This window comes from Sorghum bicolor, chromosome 5 (assembly GCF_000003195.3).
Source record: "Sorghum bicolor cultivar BTx623 chromosome 5, Sorghum_bicolor_NCBIv3, whole genome shotgun sequence".
Lineage (NCBI taxonomy): Eukaryota > Viridiplantae > Streptophyta > Magnoliopsida > Poales > Poaceae > Sorghum > Sorghum bicolor.
This window is the reverse complement of record NC_012874.2, coordinates 44,008,625-44,027,601: the sequence shown is the minus strand read 5'-3', so window position 1 is coordinate 44,027,601 and position 18,977 is coordinate 44,008,625. Positions and strand designations below refer to the sequence as shown.

At 50.1% G+C, this 18,977-nt stretch overlaps 1 protein-coding gene across 1 annotated transcript in view; it reads left to right on the top strand.

The window, feature by feature from the left end:
- The window catches only part of LOC110435939 (translation initiation factor IF-2-like), a 33,411-nt gene extending 32,744 nt beyond the window's left edge, over positions 1-667 (top strand). The window contains exons 4-5 of the mRNA XM_021462046.1: positions 409-560; positions 632-667. Coding sequence (XP_021317721.1) covers positions 409-560; positions 632-667 — 188 coding nt within the window. The remainder of the gene's footprint in view (positions 1-408; positions 561-631) is intronic.

The following is an 18,977-nucleotide window of genomic DNA, read 5'->3' as shown; positions in this document are numbered from 1 at the left end:
GTTAGAGCTTGTTTTATGTATGAGTCCTGTTTGGTTTAGAATTAAATCTTAGTCATATACGGTTGTAACTCTTTAGGATAGAGTGTATATATATAGGCCCAGTAGCGATGTAAGAAAGACAATCAATCAATATCATACAAAAGTTTTACATCTACTTTTGCATCTACTTTTTTGTCAACTTCGTCAACTCGCATATTTTTTTCTTTCTTCTACGAGTTCTTAAGGGTTCATTGAGTCATACTCGATGAATTCTCAAGTTCTGCGTGAATACCTCTTGGCCGTGACATCCGGGTGCATAGCTATTGTCGGGACCAAAGTGTTCAAGTTATCACCTTTGTCGATTGCTAGGTTAAATCGGCTGGCACGCCTCAACATTTGAATCGGGTATTAGCCCTTTTTGTGTTGCAGATCCGTTTTGCATCAACAACACCACTGAGCTCGCCTCGAGGCTCGAGGCCCTCGCCGCGGAGGCTCTAGAGCCAAAGCGCCATGCAGGTAGCTTTGAGCCCACAGAAGGCACAAAGAAGGTCCCGCTCAACCCCGACAACTCTGATGGCAAGGTGCTGACGATTAGTGCCGACCTCGACCCCAAATACGAGGCCGTGCTCGTCGACTTTCTCTGTGCGAACAGCAACAAGTTTACATGGAGTCCCTCGGATATGCCTAGCATACCGAGGGAAGTTGTCGAGGGTATCAGTAAGGGGTACCCTAACTGACGCACATGACGAGAGCGCCCGTACGTAAATCGAGGTCCCTGACTCGATGCCCCCAGTCGCATGCACGAGTATCGACGTCCACAGCCTCGAACATGGAAAGAGCGTCGTCCAAACCAACTGGGGCTTGACCGCCGGCGACCATCGAATACGGAAACAGGCTCGTACGAATCGAAAGGCCTCAAGCGCAAGGACGCCGCCCGCCGCAAGGAACCAGGGCATTTAATGCGCCTGCCGTGTTCTCACCTAACCCGTCAGTCACGGGAAGCGTGATAGGGAACAAGCACCTGTCCAATCTTTCTTTTTTGCAGCCTTGCCCACCAAACAAGCCAGAGCATGGCAGGGCACAGTGAGGTGGTCGGAACGTCCCATCAAGACCCCCTTCGAGACGCCCAAAGTCAGCGCTCTGCTCAGCAAAGCTTGGCGCGACGCCGGACCCTCGAGCAGGCGTGTTCCTTCCCAGAGAAGAGTCGGGCGACAAAAGACGGCACCTCAACCACTCTGACGCAGCTGCCGCCACGACGTACAAGCGTGCAATGGATAAACCGGTCCAGGACGGCACACAGGAGCAGGATTCAGGGGCACGCGTAATCATCATCAAGGTACCGAGACAAGATTGTTCGAGGCCACGCCGGTACAGAGGCCTCGAGTAGGTCAGCGCGCCACACCCCTATCGACCCCTACTGTGTCGCTTATGCATGTAACCTAGGCCTCCCCTTGGAACTATAAAAGGGGAAGCTCAGGAGCAGATACAGGAGACAAGACATACGTAGAAGAGCAACCATACTTCATCTTCATCCCTCCATCCATACCGACTTGTATTCACCCCTGTACAAGCACTTAGGTGCAAGATAATACAAACACTCCCCCCCGCTGGACGTAGGGCCTTCTCTTGCCTGAACCAGGATAAATCTTTATGTCTTTTCTTGCATCACCATCTGGAAAAGGGAGCACGCACACAAGTTTTACTCGTTGGTGTGACCCCCCAGGGGGAAAACACCGACATTTGGCGCGCTAGGTAGGGGTCCTGTGTGTTTTTCACCGATTTCCCATCTCTTTCCAGATGGCCACTCTTGTTTCGATGATTCCGCGCTCCACGGTGATTTGGTTCGGGAGCCTCGAGTTCATGTCTACCAGTTTCGGCTATGACATGATCCTGCTCTCGGTCAAAGGACTGGGAGGAGCTCGCATTGCGCCCGCACGATTGAGGGCTCCGAGACGGCCTCGCCACCATGCCTCCCCGCCCAAGAAGTGGCGTGGATAGCGCCACCATCACTCCTCTGCCTCCTCGCGGTCGCCAGCTCGTGCCAGGTGGGTGGTGACGCAGGAGCCGATAGCCCCGCGCGCCGAAGCCGCGGATATGACGGCCCGACGTCACGAGGATCGTGCGACGACATTGGGAGATGACGTGCCTCACGCGCTCTTGTCCTCCACGATGATACTTCCGCACGGGTTGTTCACCCCAAGAAGAGTGCTGTCGTTCGGTCTGGACAACACCGCGGCATCGCTTGCCAAGACGATATGTCCAAACGCCCAGACATACGTAGATCGACCAATGGTCCTCCCACGCGACGCTGGAGCACGACAACAAGCGTCCGAGCTGTCGGATTCCTCCCAGGTACGAGGCCTCCGCCGCCTAGGACCTGGGCGATACACAATCACCTCACTCAGGCAACGGCTACTGGAGGAGGGACGTGGATGCTTCTACGCCGCCGAGCCGGACTCCGACTCTGAGTCCGACAATTACGGCCCTACTAGGGAATGCTTCAACATCGACGGGGAGGTAGAAACCACCGACGAAACACAAGACGCTGTCGCCGGCGGTCGAGCCCATGTAGCGAGGGAGGACCCCAGGATGCCTGGGAACGACGGTCAGGTCGACCCCCCTCCACAAGAAGACAAAGCCGCGCAACTTGCGCAGTTACGGGAGCTCAAAACAAAGCTCGATGAAGATCGCGAGCGCCTTGTCCTGCTCTAGCAGATCCTCGAGCAGGACCAACCATACCCGCCTGGCGGAAGTGCTCGTAGACGGGCTCGAGAAGTACATCGATAGATCATTGGGGACAAGGAACCAGAACAACCCGTCAGCCTCTTCCCCCGAGCAGGCCAGAACGTCGTGGCAGCAACGATGCTGCTACATAACATGCCTGAACCCTCCAACTCCCAAGCGCAGCGAATTCGAGACGAGGTGCAGACTCTGCTTCAAGTGGCGGCAGTTCAGTAGGCCGAGAGCTCGGCTTCTCGACGTCGAGGAGCAGCCACGGAGAAGCGTGACAAGCCGATCCGAAATGAGAAGGAGGTGTTAGTCCATCAGCAACCACCCCCTCGAGGAAAGAGGACAACGCTTGTCCAAAACCACCCTGTCGATAATCAACAGTGACACGACGCACGACACGACATCAACGAGTATCGTCGCCGTCGACATGGGGATGCAGAGGAGCACGGTTATAGCGCCCACCGCGGCGGGCGGTACGACAGCGACGAGGACCGTATGGCCCCGGTACCGCCGGGCCCTCGCGTGTTCAGTAGAGCGATCCGCAGCACGACGCTGCCCAGGCCGTTTGGACCCTCGACTAGCATTGCTAAATACAACGGCGAGACCAAGCCAGAACTATGGCTAGCAGACTTCTGGTTAGCCTATCAGTTGGGAGGCGCTCGAGGGGACGATTGAGCCATCATCCGACAGCTACCGCTTTTCCTCTCCGACACTGCTCGCAGATGGCTCGAGGAGCTCCGAGCAAACCAAATCTATGATTGGACGGATTTGGTCAGAGTATTCGAGGGCAACATCAAAGGGACCTACATACAGCCTGGCAACTCATGGGATCTCAGCAAATGCAAGCAGAAGTCAGGAGAAACTCTCCGAGAGTATGCTCGATGCTTCTCAAAGCAGCGCACCGAGCTGCCGCACATCCCAGACCACGACATTATCCTGGCCTTTGTCTCGGGCACCACCTACCGAGATTTAGTGCGGGAATTGGGCCAGAATCGCCCTTAGACTGTCGATGAGCTAATGGACGTGGTGGCAAACTATGCCACGGGAGAGGAAGCAGTCGGCGCTTTCTTCAGCTGCGAAGGAGGCAAAGGCAAGTCGCCAGCCGACAATGATGGGGGCCCCAGTCGAGGACCCAAGAAGAACAAGAAGATGAAGAAAGCGCGGCCTTTCCAACGTGAGGTCCTCGATGATGATCTCATCGCCACCACGGAGCATAAAAAACCGCGAGGACCCCTGTTGACGGTGGATATACCATAGAAATCCACATACAAAACACCGTCAACATGCCTCGGTTGCAAGGGGAAACGACATGACATGAACATATTTTATCCATAACTAGTTCCACTTGTACTCTTAGCTTGTTTATGCAGGAACAACAAATTCAAGACATTATTTGACAAAGCCAACATCAGAATCATCAAGAGGAGATCGAGGGGACAACAGGTGACACCCTGGGCCCACAGGGAGGGGGTCGCCCGACCCCTCTTTGGTGGGACCCAGGTGTGCCACCTAGTCCACCGACATAAGGGACCCCTGTGGACACTGCTGGTGGGCCCAGAGGCCCAGAAGTGGGGTCGCCCGACCCCACATCAAAGGCGGTTCCAGGGTCGGTGGCCTCCCACCGACCTTCCCCACATGTCCCACATGTTGATTTGCCCCTGCCGTTGATCAAATGGCGGTTGTGAGGTCGGTTTGATCCAAGGGTGGAGAGAAGATGTCACGCGGATCGATGACGTGGCGATGGAGTAACCCCTACTCCATCTCCCTCTATAAAAGGCAGCCTCCACCCTTCATTTCAAGTGTGCAATTCCAAGGCCAAGTGCATTACAAGTTCCAAGCATACAAGTAGAGTAGTAGTTAGTCTAGAGTGGGAGTTAGAGTCGAGTCGAGCGAAGCTCGGGGTCTCCGGAGTCGTCTTCTGGAGAGTCTGGTATAGCTCTTGTACCTTTCTACTTTTGTAAGACTTTCCTTTTATTAATATATTATTCTTACTTTACTTTACTGAGTTCTTACTTAGTGCAAGTCTTTTAGTCTTGTTGTGCATTTACTTTAGTAATATAGTTGTCTTAGTGAAGTTAGTGACCTGTAACCACTCCTGTGTGTGCATCATCGTCCTATCTTGTATAGGAGCTCTAGCTAGCTGCAACTAGTTAGAGTTGTAGGATTAAGTGTGAGCGTGGTGCTCATACTTAAGATTACCTTTGATTACCGCTGGCTTGAACGGAAAGTAGGAGCGCACTCCCTAGTAGGTGACAGATCGTGGGCGGCATTAGGTTCTCCTCACGTACAGGCTAGTTCTTAAAAGGTAAGGCGTCCATAAGCCCAATAGTCGCTTTCGGTAAGGGGTTAGGTGAAAAACCTTCTAAGCGTCTTACCAGCTCGGCTATCCCTCGCACACAGTTAGTAAGGCTCTAGCGTAGTTAAGGCAATTATCTATTAAAGTAAGTCACAGAAGTCAAGTTAGATACATAGGAGTCCTTTACTCACTCGTTGTCCTCCCACCTAGCTAACTCTACCATTTACCTTTAGCATAGGACCTTGGATTCACCACTACCCTTCCTATTCGTTATTTACCACCCTTATTCACTAGTTGATACTAGACAACTCAAGGAATCTCATTCCCCTTTTTGTTAAACACACTTAGCCGCTTTCCCTTGGGAAAATATAAATTACGATACCTTGGAATACTCCTTGGTGAAGTGCTACAGCGGTACATTCTGTGCGCTTGCGGAATTATCCAATAGTAAATAGAGTTACCCTACCAGGGCACTTCTGGCGCCGTCGCCGATATCCGGTGGTTGCGTTAAGAAGTGTCAACAAGCATTTCTGGCGCCGTTGCCGGGGAGAGCGTCTGTCTAAGAGTTTTAACAAAAAGAGAATCCAGAGTTTGCTAGTTATCAAGTAGTGATAGGGATAACCCATCACTTGTCTTGTCTTCCTTTATTGTGAAGCCTGACAGTGTATGAGCGGTTTCCAATTGCCGTCAAACTTCGTTGAAGATCCTGAGCAACTGTTGAGGAGAACTAGACGTCGTCAAGTTCCACCTCAAAGGTTCATCTCGAACCTGAATCCGTTAGAGGAAGGAGTATCTGCACCGGTTATCAAAGAAGCTATGGCCCAGAAGACCATCTCTGAGTACTCTGCGCCGTCGGCTGACAATGTCGCCACGGGTCCGCAGCTTAACTTGGGGGATGCGACTTTTGAGTTGAAGCCTGCGCTTATCAATATGGTGCAAGCTAATCCCTTCTGTGGAAAGCCACACGAGGATGCCAATGCCCATCTCCAACACTTCTTGGAGGTGTGCGGCACCTTCACCATCAAGAATGTCGTCGCAGACGCCATCCGTCTTCGCCTCTTCCCATTCTCGTTATTGGGGAAGGCGAAGCAATGGTTCTACGCCAACAAGGGTGAAGTGACCACGTGGGAGAGGTGCGCCAATGCATTTCTCAAGAAGTTCTTTCCGATGGGCAAGACCAGCGCCCTTCGTGGAAAGATTTCCAGCTTCCAACAGCAAAAGGATGAGACGATTCCCGAAGCATGGGAACGTCTGCAGGAGTACATTCGCGCCTGTCCTCATCATGGGATAGAGGAGTGGCTCCTAATCCAAGGTTTCTACCATGGCCTGACCGGTTTGGCCCGTAGTCACCTTGATGCTGCCGCTGGAGGAGCATTCTTGCAACACAATGTCAAGGATGCCAAGGACCTCATTGAAAAGATGGTTATAAACCAAGGATGGAATGAGGAACGCCTCCAACCCAAGAGAAGAGGTGTCCATGCCTTGAATGAGGTGGACATGCTCTCTGCTAAGATGGACCTCTTAATGAAGAAGATGGAAGAAAGTTCCAAGCAAGAGACCATTCAACCTTACGCCACTGCACGGGCCATTGAATCTGATTCATGGTGCGAAGTGTGCGGAGGAGATGATCATTCGGGAAACAATTGTCCCGAAACAAAGGAGGAAGTGAGCTTCATCAACAACAACAACAATGGGTACCGGCCCCAACAACAGCAATGGAACTCGCGCCCCTTCTACCAAGGTAATCAAGGTAATGGTTACAATCAAAATTTCAATAATTCTTTTGGTAACCAACCTTCTCTTAGAGATCTTGTCTTAGGCCAATCTAAAATCAATGATAGCATTAACAAGAAAATGATGGCTAATGATAAGATCCTTGAAAACTTAAGTGAAAAGTTGGATAGCTTTAACTCTGCTATGAAAAATCAGTTGAGCTTTAACAAAATGCTAGAAACACAATTAGCTCAATTAGCAGCAGCTGTCCCATCCTTCGAGCAAGGTAAGATCCCAGGGAAACCTGAGGACCCAATTGAAGGAGTTAAACTAGTTACTACGAGGTTCGGTAAGCCTCCAGTACAATCCAACTGGAGCTATCTTCTGGATTCGCCCTTCATCACCAAGAAGGACGACCCAGGCCTGCCGACCATCACCTGTGAGATCGGACCGCAAATCTTCCACAACGCCTTCTGCGACCTTGGATCGGGTGTCAACATCATGGCCAAGGTAACTTATGATAATTTGCTAGGGGGGCCTTTGCACCCCACATTTGTTCGTTTGCAGATGGCAGATCAGACGATCAGGTTCCCTGAGGGGTTGGCAAGGGACATACTGGTAAAGGTCCAAGATGACTACGTCCCTGCCGACTTCATCATTTTGGATATGGGATCCAATAATGATGTCTCGATCATCTTGGGAAGGCCATTCCTCAACACGGTCAATGCAGTCATCTATGTGGGGTCCGGCCAGATTCACCTCCAATTCCCAAGATGGAAGGTAAAATGTCCATTCAATGGTTATAAAGCTAACATGCAGGTGAAGGACAAAGAACCTCCGACTAAGCCTCGCCACATCCGACGCCGAAGGGACAAGAGAGGTAAGTCGGCCAAAAGGGCCGAAAAGAAAGAAGAGGAACCCGCTGAACCAAAAATCAATACCAAGCAAGTATGGCGGGAGAAAGAGGTGCAATCAAGGTCCACGTCTCCGGGACCATCTGATGCACCCGAAGGATGAACAAGATGGAGAGGTCCTGCTCTACGGACCTAAAACATGGAGCCCTTGCTGTTAAGGTAAATCAGTAGTTATCCCATATTTATTTTCTGCATTTCAATTTCTACTATTCACTTTTCAATTGCATTCTTACTTTGAATTTTGCATATCTTATTTCGACAAAATGTTTAGCCATAATAAATAAAATCTTGAGAATAACTTGTCATAAAAATTTGAGCTGCTGGAGCTCCCAAAGGGGGGTCGCTCGACCCCACCTTGGGGCCCACTTCACCACATTTCAACCTTGCTAGTCATAGAGGTTCCAACCCAGCACTTGGATGCTCTGGGAGCTCCAATGTGGGGGTCGGCCGACCCCCATATTGGCCCCACTTGCCTCCTGCTGGCCACCATTTGAATCACAATGGAGTCCTATGCTTGTAACACTAGCTAAAGTTTGAAAAAGAGTGGTCCCTTGATCCTTTACTTTAGTCATAAGATGCTCCTTTCATCTTTGATTCTTTTGGGACCACTCCACTAGCTTAAATTCTGCAAAGTGGTCACCTAGGCATGCTTGAGTGCTCCCATGGTCCATAGGAATCACTTTAGACATGTCTCCACTTTTGCCATTCATCTTTTACCTTTCACAAAGCACTAAAACAGGGAATCTCAGAAACAATTTGAAAATTTTTGGTCCACACCTAGCCTTTACTTTTCCGGACAATCAATGACACAATGTTTAAAGTGGAGGAGGGGCTAGGATGGGGGTCGGCCGACCCCCATTTTGGACCATCTCTGCAAAATCTTGAAAGCATGCAGAATGGTTCCCTGTATAAAGCTAAACTCAAATTCAAAGTGCTTCTAGGGGGGGTCGGCCGACCCCTATATTGTGGGTCCACTACTTGCCCTTCTCCCCCTATAAATACCACAGCATTGTGAGCTCAACTCCACACCCAAAACCACCAGAACCATTTCGAGCTCACAATCCTTTCTCTTCTCTCTTTGTTACAAGCCATTTCTCAAGTTTAGTTTAGAAATAGTCATCAAAACAAAAACCCAAAAAGATTCCCCTTGCATAGTAGTAGTAGTAGGAGCTTGGTTTGCCTCACTTGTGTAGGAGGATGAAGAAGCATATCTTCGGCAAGTTCAAGAAAGCAAAGGGTGAGAGCTCTTCTCAAGGCTCTCACCATGCTCATGGAAGGGAGGAAGAAGAAGGTTACCATGGGATGGTACCCTACGAGCCTCCATCAAGGATGAGAGAGCCCGAGAGCGGCCTCATGTTAAGCCAAGAAGAGTTGCAAAGGTACTACATCATCCGAGAGGGTCTCTTCCTACACACTAGCATCATCGATCCGGACCTTTTGGCCCGCACAGGTATGGATGTTGAATTCGATAAGGTGTTTAGAGCAATTGGTTGGAGTAGTTTTTGGCAAGTGCCTGAATTTGGAAAAGAATTGCTTGCTAAGGAATTTCTATGCACCCTAAAACTCACAAATAATGGAATATCTTTTCGCATGTGTGAGCAAGAACATCAATTAAATTGAAGTTTGCTAAACACTGCTTTAGGGTGTGAACATGAATGTGAACTTGATCTAGATCATGCCACTAGAATGTTCGATAAATTTAGATTCTGGAAAGCAATTTCTGGCTCTAATGATTGTTCAAATCCTACTCCCATTGAAATCCATAATCCAACCTTGCGCTTTCTTCACTTCTGGATCATGTGCACTCTATATCCTGGCATGGGAACTGATACTTTAATTGATGATGAACTTAAAATTCTCTATGCCATGGTTAGTAAAATCAAGGTCTCCCCTGTGAAACTGCTAGTGAACTATTGGCTTAACTCTATTGAGTATGGGAAGCCCATCTATTTCACATCCTTTATTACTTGAATAGCCGATACTTTTGGATTACTTGAATCACATTATTTTGAAGACATTGGCTATGTTAGAGGAGTGGTAGATGAGAACTTCTTTATCAATGCTAACATGCTCATAAGAGATCCAAATGGTGAACTTAAAATGATTTATCCGGGCTATACAACCGAAATTCCTCTCCCATGTGCGAGGCGCCAGTTGTATGGGGTCCGCACACTTACCATTAGACTAGCCCAAGTGGCAAGTCCAGATATTGCAGGGACACGCAGGGTGACAAGAAGGATGATGCAAGCCGCCCAGATGGAGCAAGGAGGATCCTCGCACCATGACGTTGAAGAGGGCGATGAAGCGATGTCAGTGGATGCTTCAGACTCCATGGGTCTACCTCCACAACGCACTCCACGCCCAAGGGACAGGGCTAGGCGTCACCAGCCCACAGGTATGGACAGTCTCATTAATGACATGGGCGAATTGCAGATTGGGCAAGAAGCAACATTGCAACTGGCGTTACAAAACGGCCAACATATCCGACGTGTGCGAGAGGAAGACGCACAACGCTGGGCTGGATGGTACCAGAATTTCCCGCCACCACAGTGAGCGAAGATCTAGCTTGGGGGAGATCCTCTCCCCCACTAAGGTAAGTATTCTATCCTATTTATTTTCATACATTTTATCATTCTTACTTAAAAAAATAATAATAATAATAAATATTTATTAGCATTTCCCTTTAGCATATATGCTTCATGTATGTTTATATCCCTCATGGAAATGATGACTAGTTGCTTGTTAATGTTTCTCTAGTACCTAGTATACAACTTAGTATTTCTCTAAGTATGGATCACTTAGCTCACTTAAACGGCCATGAACCTAAAAACTTTGTGGGTTGCAAGTGCTAGAACTAAGTCTAAGTTGTTGTGGGACATGAGATAGTAAGACAAGAGCTACTATAATATTTTTCTAAGCATGCATGATTATCAGAGATTTATTCTTAAAATGATCAAAACCTTAATTGTTCCTCAATGGTGATGAATTCCTACCACAGCCATATCTACTTTACATAATTGCAATCTTTCCACATAGGCTATTTGCTTTGTGTTGAGTGTCGTCAAGTCTTGTTGACCCTTGTTAAGAGACTTTTCATGCTCCTAAGATCAAGATCACGTACACACCACATATATATATGCTGCTTCTACACTGGAAGTACGCAACCACATGTATTTCGCATGCACTAAATAGGTTGCTCCATACTCTAAATGTTAGAACATCTCTCTAAGCATTATTTGGTAAATGAGACATCAAAAGGCTAGGCAAAATGAAATAAAAAGATGGACATGTGCAAGTCCACAGAAAAAGAAAATTGAGCACATGAAAGCTCATATATAAAAAAAAAGAAGAAAAAAAAATGCTAGCCATGTCTCAATACATAGAGAGTCTATCAAATAAAGGAGCAACCTAGTCCACCATATATCACACTTGCACATCTTGATCTGGGAGTATGACACTTCTCTTCAAGGATCCGAGCTTTGACTTCGCAATACATGCAAAGTAAGTATGCTATCTCCTTTCATCCCTACCTTGAACTCCACATAAGCCTTTTAGAAATAGGATGAAATAGAGAAGGCAACTCTTACCATATGCCTTGGTGAGGAATCATACACCATTTGAGTGACATGAGAGAACCATAAGAGGAACATTTAAGCTTTCTTTTGAAACTATCACAAAACCTCTGATATGAAACTTGCTACGAATGAGAAAGTTAGTGCTCAAGTCAAACTGTTCTGTCTCTCAACCACCTAAGACAAAGGAAAAGCCATAAGCCCCATAAGGGACCAAGGTAATAGGGGTAAGTTTACATAGCTAAATTTTTCATGCAAGGAGAAGAACTTTGTTGTACACATGGTACTCTTGAAATGTGAACATAGTAACAATACCTGATCCACCGAGGCTAAGTTTGATTGTTTGCTCGGGACGAGCAAAGGTTCAGCTTGGGGGATCTTGTTGACGGTGGATATACCATAGAAATCCACATACAAAACACCGTCAACATGCCTCGGTTGCAAGGGGAAACGACATGACATGAACATATTTTATCCATAACTAGTTCCACTTGTACTCTTAGCTTGTTTATGCAGGAACAACAAATTCAAGACATTATTTGACAAAGCCAACATCAGAATCATCAAGAGGAGATCGAGGGGACAACAGGTGACACCCTGGGCCCACAGGGAGGGGGTCGCCCGACCCCTCTTTGGTGGGACCCAGGTGTGCCACCTAGTCCACCGACATAAGGGACCCCTGTGGACACTGCTGGTGGGCCCAGAGGCCCAGAAGTGGGGTCGCCCGACCCCACATCAAAGGCGGTTCCAGGGTCGGTGGCCTCCCACCGACCTTCCCCACATGTCCCACATGTTGATTTGCCCCTGCCGTTGATCAAATGGCGGTTGTGAGGTCGGTTTGATCCAAGGGTGGAGAGAAGATGTCACGCGGATCGATGACGTGGCGATGAAGTAACCCCTACTCCATCTCCCTCTATAAAAGGCAGCCTCCACCCTTCATTTCAAGTGTGCAATTCCAAGGCCAAGTGCATTACAAGTTCCAAGCATACAAGTAGAGTAGTAGTTAGTCTAGAGTGGGAGTTAGAGTCGAGTCGAGCGAAGCTCGGGGTCTCCGGAGTCGTCTTCTGGAGAGTCTGGTATAGCTCTTGTACCTTTCTACTTTTGTAAGACTTTCCTTTTATTAATATATTATTCTTACTTTACTTTACTGAGTTCTTACTTAGTGCAAGTCTTTTAGTCTTGTTGTGCATTTACTTTAGTAATATAGTTGTCTTAGTGAAGTTAGTGACCTGTAACCACTCCTGTGTGTGCATCATCGTCCTATCTTGTATAGGAGCTCTAGCTAGCTGCAACTAGTTAGAGTTGTAGGATTAAGTGTGAGCGTGGTGCTCATACTTAAGATTACCTTTGATTACCGCTGGCTTGAACGGAAAGTAGGAGCGCACTCCCTAGTAGGTGACAGATCGTGGGCGGCATTAGGTTCTCCTCACGTACAGGCTAGTTCTTAAAAGGTAAGGCGTCCATAAGCCCAATAGTCGCTTTCGGTAAGGGGTTAGGTGAAAAACCTTCTAAGCGTCTTACCAGCTCGGCTATCCCTCGCACACAGTTAGTAAGGCTCTAGCGTAGTTAAGGCAATTATCTATTAAAGTAAGTCACAGAAGTCAAGTTAGATACATAGGAGTCCTTTACTCACTCGTTGTCCTCCCACCTAGCTAACTCTACCATTTACCTTTAGCATAGGACCTTGGATTCACCACTATCCTTCCTATTCGTTATTTACCACCCTTATTCACTAGTTGATACTAGACAACTCAAGGAATCTCATTCCCCTTTTTGTTAAACACACTTAGCCGCTTTCCCTTGGGAAAATATAAATTACGATACCTTGGAATACTCCTTGGTGAAGTGCTACAGCGGTACATTCTGTGTGCTTGCGGAATTATCCAATAGTAAATAGAGTTACCCTACCAGGGCACTTCTGGCGCCGTCGCCGATATCCGGTGGTTGCGTTAAGAAGTGTCAACAACCCCCTGAGGGAGCTATCTTCGACAAGATGTCGAAGGAGCCCTGCCCTTACCATAAGAGAGGGGCAAACCACAAGCTCGAGGACTACCGCATGCTGAAAAGACACTTCGACGGCCTGGGGTTCAAGAAGGACGACCAAAAGAAAGAAAAGAACGGCGACAAGGGGGACGACAAAGAAGACGAGGGTTTCCTAGCCGTCCACGACTGCTACATGATCTACGGCGGACCTCGACGCAGCTAACTGCAAGGCAGCGCAAGAGGGAGCGCCGCGAGGTCTTTGCGGCAAGGATGGCGGTGCCCCAGTACCTCAACTAGTTGAACACCCCCATCACCTTCAATCGAGACGACCACCCTGACAAGGTAGTCGCCCCTGGTGTCTACCCACTCGTCGTCGACCCCATCATCGTCAACACCAGACTCTCGAAGGTGCTAATGGACGGCGGCAACAGCCTGAACATCATCTACCTCAAGACCCTCAACCTTCTCGGCATCAACAGGGCGTAGCTTCAACCAAGCGTGGGTGGATTCCATGGTGTCGTACCAGGAAAGAAGGCACTGCCGGTAGGTTGAATCGACCTACCGGTCTGTTTTGGCATGGCCGCCAATTTTAGAAAGGAGGTCCTCACCTTTGAGGTGGTGGGATTTTGAGGCACGTACCACACCATCATCGGAGCCCGGGCTATGCTAAGTTCATGGCTATTCCCAACTATACGTACCTAAAGCTGCAGATGCCCGGGCCCAAGGGGGTCATCACCGTCAGCTCCTCCTATGAGCACGCGTACGATTGCGACGTTGAGTGCATCGAGTATGGAGAAGCTATCAAGAACTCCACCGAGCTTGCCTCGAAGCTCGAGGCCCTGGCTGCAGAGGCTCCAGAGCCCAAGCGTCACGCCGGCAGCTTCGAGCCGGCAGAAGGAACGAAGAAGATCCCGCTCGACCCCAATGGCTCCGACGGCAAGGTGCTGACAATCAGCGCCGACCTCGACCCCAAATAGGAAGCCGTGCTCATCGACTTTCTCCGTGCAAATGCCAACATGTTTGCATGGAGTCCCTCAGACATGCCAGGCATACCGAGGGAAGTCGCCGAGCACTCCTTAGAGATTCGGGCCGGTTCCAAGCCAGTGAAACAGCGGCTGCGTCGCTTCGACGAGGAGAAACACAAGATCATTGGCGAGGAGATCCACAAGCTTTTGACGGCTGGATTCATCAAGGAGGTTCACCATCCCGACTGGTTAGCAAACCTTGTACTAGTTAAGAAAAAGAATGGGAAGATGAGGATGTGTGTCGATTACACGAGTTTAAATAAAGCATGTCCAAAAGTTCCTTTCCCTTTACCACGCATTGATCAAATTGTTGACTCTACCGCGGGATGTGAAACCCTTTCTTTCCTTGATGCATATTCTGGTTACCATCAAATAAAAATGAAAGAGTCCGACCAGCTCGCGACATCTTTCATCACGCCTTTTGTTATGTACTGTTATGTGACTATGCCGTTCGGGCTTCGAAACGCGGGAGCGACATACCAGCGATGCATGCTCCATGTGTTTGGTAAACATATAGGGTCGATAGTCGAGGCATATGTCGACAACATCGTCGTCAAGTCAAAAAAAATGAGGAGACCTGATTCAGGAGCTCGAGATCGCTTTCAGTTGCCTACGCGCCAACAAGATCAAGCTCAACCCCGAGAAGTGCATCTTCGGCGTACCACGGGGCATGCTCTTGGGTTACATAGTTTCCCAACGCGGCATCGAGGCCAATCCTGAGAAAGTCTCGACCATTATGAGAATGGGGCCGATCCGAGACGTCAAGGGAGTGCAAAAAGTCATGGGATGTTTGGCGGTGCTAAGTCGTTTTATCTCGAGGTTGGGAGAAAAGGCATTGCCACTATATCGGCTCTTAGAAAAAGCCGAGCATTTCTCTTGGACCCCCGATGCCAAGGAAGCCCTCGATAGCCTGAAGAAGACACTGACCTCTGCCCCGGTTCTACTCCCACCTCAGCCTGCAGAGCCTCTGCTTCTGTACGTCGCCTCAACGACCCAGGTGGTCTGCGCGGCAGTGGTGGACGAAAGGCAGGAAGAAGGACATGCGCTGCCAGTTCAGAGGCCGGTCTATTTCATCAACGAGGTACTCTCAGAGACCAAGGCACGGTATCTGCAGATCCAGAAACTAATCTATGCAGTGATCCTCGCCCGATGCAAGCTGCAACACTACTTCCTCGGCCACCCTATCATGGTGGTCTCATCATTTCCCTTGGGTGAGATCATCCAAAGTCGGGAGGCCACAGGAAGAATCGCCAAATAGTCGGTCGAGCTCATGAGTGAGACCCTCACTTATGCGCCCTGCAAAGCCATCAAGTCTCAAGCTCTGGTGGATTTTGTCGCGGAATGGACGGACTCCCCGCTCCCCTCGGCTCAAGTTCAAGCGGAGCTATGGATGATGTACTTCGACGGGTCTCTCATGAAGACGGGAGCTGGGGCGGGTCTGCTATTCGTCTCGCCCCTTGGCATCCATGTGAGGTATGTCATCAGAATACATTTTGCCGCATCCAACAACGTCGCGGAGTACGAGGCCCTTGTCAATGGGCTGAAGATCCCCATCGAGCTAGGAGTTTGGCGCCTCGACGTTCGAGGTGACTTCTAACTCGTCATCGACCAAGTGATGAAGGCCTCCAACTGCCACGACCAGAAAATGGAGGCGTACTGCAAGGAAGTACGTCAGCTCGAGGACAAGTTCCACGGCCTCGAGCTCGTCCACATCGCCCGACGCTACAATGAGGCGACCAACGAACTCGCCAAGATCGCCTCGACTCGAGGCACGGTCCCGCCTGACGCGTTCTCAAGAGACCTGCACAAACCATCGATTGACTTGGGCTCGGGGGCTGACGTCGAAACCACCGCCCTCCAACAAACCGACGCCATCGAAGCACTGCTAGCGGCAGCAGAAGTAATGGAGGCGGAACAACGACCCGGTCGACCGTTCAACTGGCGCACGCCGTTCCTCGATTGCCTGATTTGATGCGAGCTACCAGAAGATCAAACCGAGGCCCGCCGTATCGCTCGACGGGCCAAATCATACGTAATCTACGGCGAAAATTACGAACTATATCGACGAAGCCCGACAGGAATCTTGCAGCGCTGCATCACCATAGAAGAAGGCCGAAAGCTCCTCGAGGATCTACACTCGGGGGCTTATGGCCACCACGCTGCTCCGCGGACCCTCGTAGGAACGCTTTCCGACAAGGCTTCTACTGGCCAACGGCCGTAGCTGACGCCATCGAGCTCGTACACTCATGCCACGGGTGCCAATTTTATGCCAAGCAGACGCATCTTCCCGCTCATGCGCTCTAGATGATCCCCATCACGTGGCCATTTGCGGTGTGGGGTCTCGACCTCGTAGGGCCTCTCTAGAAAGCAGCAGGAGGATACACCCATCTGCTGGTGGCCGTCGACAAATTCTCCAAATGGATCGAGGCTCGACCCATCACAAATATCCGCTCTGAGCAAGCCGTCCTTTTCTTCACCGACATCATCCACCGGGTTAGGATTCCCAACGTCATCATCACCGACAACGGCACTCAGTTCACCGGCAAAAAGTTCTTGGACTTCTGTGACCGGCATCACATCCGTGTGAACTGGTCGGCAGTGGCTCACCCTCGAACTAATGACCAGGTCGAGCATGCCAATGACATGATATTGCAGGGGCTCAAACCAAGAATCTACAACTGGTTGAAGAAATTCGGCAAGAAATGGGTCGAAGAGCTCTCTTCGGTCCTATGGAGCTTAAGGACGACGCCTAGCAGGGCCATGAAATATACCCCATTCTTCATGGTCTACGGCTCCGAGGCCGTGCTCCGAACAGACCTCGAGTATGGGTCACCTTGACTCAAAGCCTATAACGAGCAGATAGATAAGGAGACTCGAGAGAACGTGGTCGACCAGCTTGAGGAAGCTTGAGACATGGCCCTCCTCAAGTCCACCAGATACTAGCAGAAGCTTCAACGCTATCACGACAAGCACGTGCGCAAAAGGGATCTCAACATGGGTGATCTTGTCCGACGGCAGCAGCAAAGCAACCAAGGGCGCCACAAGCTGACTCCGCCCTGGGAGGGCCCATACGTGGTGGCCGAGGTCGTGAAGCCAGGGACATACAAGCTCGCGGATGAAAAAGGGGCGGTCTTCACCAATGCGTGGAACATCGAACAGCTACATCGATTCTACCCCTAGAGTTTCAAAGATTTATGTTCTCATGTACATTCTGTACCAAGATCTTATGAATGAATGAGATCTTTCCCTCGAGTAATTTACTTTTTCACCAGTCAAAATCTCGATGTTAGAAGGGAGTACCAACTATGACACATCATAGTCGATACCCCCTCGGGGGCTAGCAGGGGGGACCCCCCACAAGTTTCTAAAAACCGAACGATTTTTTCCTATAAGTATGCCTCACACGGTCGAGTAGTAAAGGCACCTCGAGCCCCTTAAGGGCCGAGAGACGACGAGCCTGAGAACACCTACGCCCCCGGGCTATGGTAACTCTACTCACTCCCTCACCCTCGAGGCAATCAAGGTCGCCTTAACAAAAGACCGAACGACGAAGCAAAGGAATTCCGAACACAAAAATAAGCAGATATTCACAAATCTTATAAACCACTTAAAGACATAGAATTTCCTTAAGATAAAAAGTACTGTACAAGGGGCCTTAGCACCTAGAATAGGCTCGCAGGCCTCAGTCTGTGTCTCGGCCCTCACCACCACCGTCCACGCCCGAGCTTGTCTCGGGAGGAAGCACTTCCGGCTCGAATAGCTTCACCATCCTTTCCCTAGGGGCCTCCGCATCGTTGATCAAGGCATGGAGCCTCTCCTCGTTCTCTGCATCGGTCTTGGAAATGTCGGTGACGAAGCCGTGGGACACCACCTCCATATCGTAGGAAAAGCCTGACCAGACAACCGCCATTGCCCGCTTCACCCCGGTATGAAGGGTGTCCCGCACCCGGTCCCTCAGCGTGGCACCTAAGTAGCACAGCTGATCGACCAGCGCGTCACCTTGAGCCGCCTCCCTCGACTCGTCCACAGGCTCAAGCTCCCAGGAGGCCGAGAGATAGCTTATCACAGTCCGCAGCCGACCGTTCAAAGCGACCTCCCCCTCGAGTTGAGCCTTGGTGGAGCGGGCCTCGACTTGAGCAGCTAGCAGCTCGTCTTTAAGCCCTACAAAGGCGGACACGGAGAAATTAGACAACACAAAGCACGCCTTGGAAAAGAAACACGATGGTAGAAACATACCACGAATCTTCTCCTCCAGAGCTATATTCTCGCCAACCAGGTCGGTGTTCGCCCTCTCGATCTCCCTGTAGGAGCGCGCCAGGTCGGTGTTGGCAACTCGCAAGTCCTCGATCACCTTGCCCGCCTGCGCAATAGCTCTCTCTTTCTCCAGCAGCGCTCTCTTCAGGCGATCGTCGTCGTCAGAGAGGCTGTGAGATCGAGCCCGCTCCGCCTTGAGATCCTCGAGGGCTTTCTTCTTGGCCTCCTCGACGGCGCTCCGAGCAATCTCGCCCTTCACGCACTCCACCTTCATCTCTTGTAAGGCCTCTTGGGCAGAGGCAAGGAGAGCCTTGATGAGGCCCTTCTCCTTGTCGAGATTGGCGGCTGCGTCCTTATAAAATACGGCCTCTTCCCGGGCCTTGGACGCAGCCTCCTCGACCGTCATGGTCCGCTCCCTCAGTCGCGTGGCCTCTTCCACTGCCTTCCTCGAGGCCTCCCGAGCTTTGGCCAGAGCGGCCTCCCTCTCCTTTTTCTCCTCCTCGAGCACCAA